This window comes from Trachymyrmex septentrionalis, unplaced genomic scaffold (assembly GCF_001594115.1).
Source record: "Trachymyrmex septentrionalis isolate Tsep2-gDNA-1 unplaced genomic scaffold, Tsep1.0 scaffold137, whole genome shotgun sequence".
Taxonomy (NCBI): domain Eukaryota; kingdom Metazoa; phylum Arthropoda; class Insecta; order Hymenoptera; family Formicidae; genus Trachymyrmex; species Trachymyrmex septentrionalis.
Window position 1 is genome coordinate 106930 of NW_017304512.1, and position 3927 is coordinate 110856.

Below are 3927 nucleotides of genomic sequence, written 5' to 3' on the forward strand. Positions count from 1 at the left end.
GATGCATTTGTAGCATCTATTTGAAAATATGTCGCACTATTCTTTTTCTATATAACATTTTCAACAAATTTATACATAATACTCTCACATCGGATCTTAATTTCAGATGGCAGTTGCAGAGACATACAGAGTAATAGCAAGTAGCCCAAGATCACTACATATTGGTCCCGTGGTTATGTCTGAATTAGCACGTCGTAGGACAAATAAAGCAAATCCAGCGGGTCCCCCCCAAATTTAACTTGAATATCTTATGTACAGATTAACTTTTATCTCAAGATAGAAGATACTTAGGAGAACAAAATCATGTTTGAAAGTACAAGTAGCAGTGCCCATATTGTAAATGACATTAATATCATCGTGGAAAGTATATAATGAAACATTTATGACAGTAAGCCGAATGTGATATTTATTTATAGTTAATTGCGTAATGGTCAAAATAAATAGTTTAGTTATTTTTTAATTATTTTTTTTTTATACTTATAATTGCTAAATCTTATAGATGATGAAAAAATGTTGCCTGCTATAACCATGTTGAGCTATAATCAATTATAATTTAATAATTTAAAGATTGCGATATATATTACATGTAAAATTTTTATCTGTGCAATGTAGTTAGGTTCAATTCATTTTTTGACTTGATGTTTACCAGATAAGTATGTGTCTCTTGTATGCTTGTGTGCGTGTATTTCCATCTAAACTCGTGATTTGCAATTTTAAAATACTTAAAATCTCGATGTTTACGTGGATTTGAGTCTAAAAAACGTTTACAGTAACTGCAAAAAACGAAATAAATCATGTAATCATTGTTTTATTGTAATGCTTATCGTTAATGATTTGTTAAATAAATTGACAATTGTATAAATTATTTTTGTGTTGATTTGAAGAAATTCTCGTAGGAAGTTTTATTTTTTTTTAAATACAATCTTAAATTACATTTTCTTTAAAATAATATATAATGCGATTTATATGCTTCTACGACTGTCTGTTAGAATTTTAAAGCTGTGTCGAAAAACGAGTCAATACGCAAAAATCATATAGGCCATATTTAGACATGGCCAGATTGGTTGTTTTAAGGACTCTAGTCAAACGATTTCAACAATCAATTATTTTGACTAACAATCAATTTTTCATCAGACCTGTCGTTCGACTGTAACAGGGGAACTCGACTGTAGTTGATTGATTCTTACATTCTGATTCGGATTAAACCCTCGGTGAAAACTAGGCCACTGTTGAAGTAATAAGTCCATAAGTTTGTGGACTTATGGACTTGCTACTTCAACGGTGTTATTACCGACGAGATACTATTAAAGCTGACATCCTTGTGAATATTGAAGTAATTAAGAGTTAAAAACTGATAATGAATATTGTATTAATTTTATGATTTATTAGTTTAGTAAACGTATTTATGCATTTAGAACTCAATAATACTCGATTTTTCTTTAAAATTGTAATTTCAGTGTTATCGTCAAAGTTTGATCATCAACAGATGATACTAGGTGCGCAACTAAGTTTCCGGGTTTCACACATGGATGGCGCTAACGACACATGTAGTCGACATATATGTCTGAAGTTGTGTTTTTTTTATAACTTGGACATCTGTTAACAATAACCAGTCGTAATACCAACACATACCGCAACGCAAAAATATTTTTTCTAATAACGAAGATGTCGAGTTTTGTGCCAAATAAACAGCATTTGCGGGAAGCTTCGCTTTTCTGCTTTAACTTGAAAAAAAAATGCAGCTGAAGCACATCGTTTCCTTGAGGAGGCCTACGGCGAACATGCACCATCGAAAACTACCTGTGAAGATTGGTTTAAACGCTTCAGAAGTGGCGATTTCGAACCATGCATTGCTCGAAAAACGGCCAGAATGGGACACGAGACACGAACGAGTGATATTGCAGCACGACACAACGCTCCGTGCCATCGCACTTCCATCGTCCAGGACACCATTAAAACGCTGAAATTGAATCTACCGCACCCGCCGTATTCGCCAGACCTGGCGCCTTCCGATTATCACTTGTTCCGGTCGATGGCGCATGGCTTGGCTGGGCTACACTTGGCCAATTTCGAAGAAGTGCAAAATTGGTTGAATGGTTTCGGTCCAAAGACGTGTCGTTTTATTGTCGCGGTATTCATGTATTGCCAGAGAGATGGCAAAATGTGTAGCTAGCGAGGGACGATACTTTGAATAAACCTTTTTTTGTATTTCTCTTGAAATTTTCCATTTTTCATTGATCAAATAAACCCGGAAACTTAGTTGCGCACCTATAATTGTAATTTTTCTGCAATATATAGGATTATAGCTTTACAAGTATGCATATTTATTTATGGAACATTTATGTACTAAAAAATTATGAATTTAATAATGTATGAGCCAAATATTTATGTTAATAATAGCAAATTTATATCAATGGTCGATAATGTCAGTATTCTTCAATTACCTTCGGGCCCTTGAGGCCCTTTTTATATCGTCAAAAATTTGCCCAGGATTGACGGTCTTTAATAGTATCTCGGTGATGTTACTAATCTATACAAATTATTGAAAATCGTGTTGCCTAGAGGTTTCTGTTAGTACCAACATTTTCCAGTCTAGTTTTGCGGAAAAATGTCATGTAACTTCCCTTCCCCTTCGCGCAGTACTGTCCTCAGAAGAAGTGGATGTAAACTGCACAGGCTCTATTCGCGTTGCATGAAATTCCCAAATATTTTTGCATTTAAAATGAGATAGATACATATTTTGCTTTGAAAAGAGAGAAAGCGAAGATGTCGAGTGCCAAAAGTGCAACCATCGTGAACAAACCTACTACTAATAATATTCACTTTTTTGCGATGGAAATAAATAGATGGAATTAAATCGCTGAAATCGCTGAAATAAATCTATCAAATTAATAGAGATTTCAGCGATTTATTTCCATCAGGAGTACCGAAAAAATGGATATTGTTGTGTAGTTTACATCCACTTCTTCAGAGGGCAGTAGCGCGGGGAGGCATTTTGCGGTTACAGGAAACAAGCCCTCGTGTCCTCTCTTATGTTTGTCTCTGCACGAATTTCATGACATCCCTGTTTAATGTTCGATAAATAACAAGGATGGAGTAACAACTGGGCGGGATACCGTTTCTGAACGTAGTCAAGTTAATGAGAGAGGTCCTAAGAATCGATCTAAAAACCGAAAGTCGAAGGTAAAAGAATCGATTTTCTAAAAAAATCAATCTTGGATCGAAGATCGACCATTCCCACTTTGGTACATACATGATGGAATCAGATTTCACACACCATGGAGCATGGGTACATACCGTACGATACGTATCTCAATACCAATATTGGTTGACTAGACCAATTTAAGATTAAATTTTATTGTATTACATTATATTACATTGTGCTTATATTTTGTCTTATACGTAACTACGATCATTTGCTTCTGTTTATGTATAGAGAGTCAAAGGTAAGGATCAGAAAATCGTTGTCGGCGCTATGTATCCTAACCGTCCAGCAAACGTGAGTGGATTGAAATGGATTTAGATTTTCAGAAATATTGAGTCACGAATGTTAAAATGAATGCTTTTCAATCCTGAATACATTTTTATTCATTTATAGGAATTGCATGGAACATATCTCTATACCTTTCAATCTAAAAATAATATTAGCTTTTTCTGTGCATCGTGAATACTGTTCAATTCAAAATTTTGAATAGGGAATGCAGTTTTTCAATCTAATTGCATCCAATTGAATCTAATTGAATCCAATTAAATAAAAAAAAAGTATTCGCTATTTAAAATACGCATTTGGATAGAAAAAAAATTCAATCCATTTTAATCCATTCTCGTTTGCTGGGTACAGAGTGCATATCAGTTAATGATTTATAAGTATATATATATATATATATATCCTGAAAATAATTTGATTAACTGTTATTTTTCTTTCTC

At 33.8% G+C, this 3927-nt stretch overlaps 2 protein-coding genes across 4 annotated transcripts in view; both read left to right on the top strand.

Moving 5' to 3' along the window:
* LOC108745330 (ribosomal protein S6 kinase 2 beta) overlaps positions 1-425 on the top strand; it is a 5056-nt gene extending 4631 nt beyond the window's left edge. The window contains exon 13 of the mRNA XM_018481428.1: positions 107-425. Coding sequence (XP_018336930.1) covers positions 107-238 — 132 coding nt within the window. The 3' untranslated portion in view covers positions 239-425. The remainder of the gene's footprint in view (positions 1-106) is intronic.
* Positions 426-3059: 2634 nt separating this feature from the next.
* Positions 3060-3927, top strand: part of LOC108757315 (guanylate kinase) — a 4093-nt gene continuing 3225 nt past the window's right edge. Inside the window, exon 1 of one of the 3 annotated variants that reach the window (XM_018501800.1) lies at positions 3060-3446. Coding sequence is in view for 1 of the 3 variants with exons in the window: in XM_018501799.1 (XP_018357301.1) it covers positions 3286-3289 (4 nt within the window). In the remaining 2 variants the exon portion in view is untranslated. The remainder of the gene's footprint in view (positions 3447-3927) is intronic. The other 2 variants (XM_018501799.1, XM_018501801.1) reach the window with 2 other exon arrangements.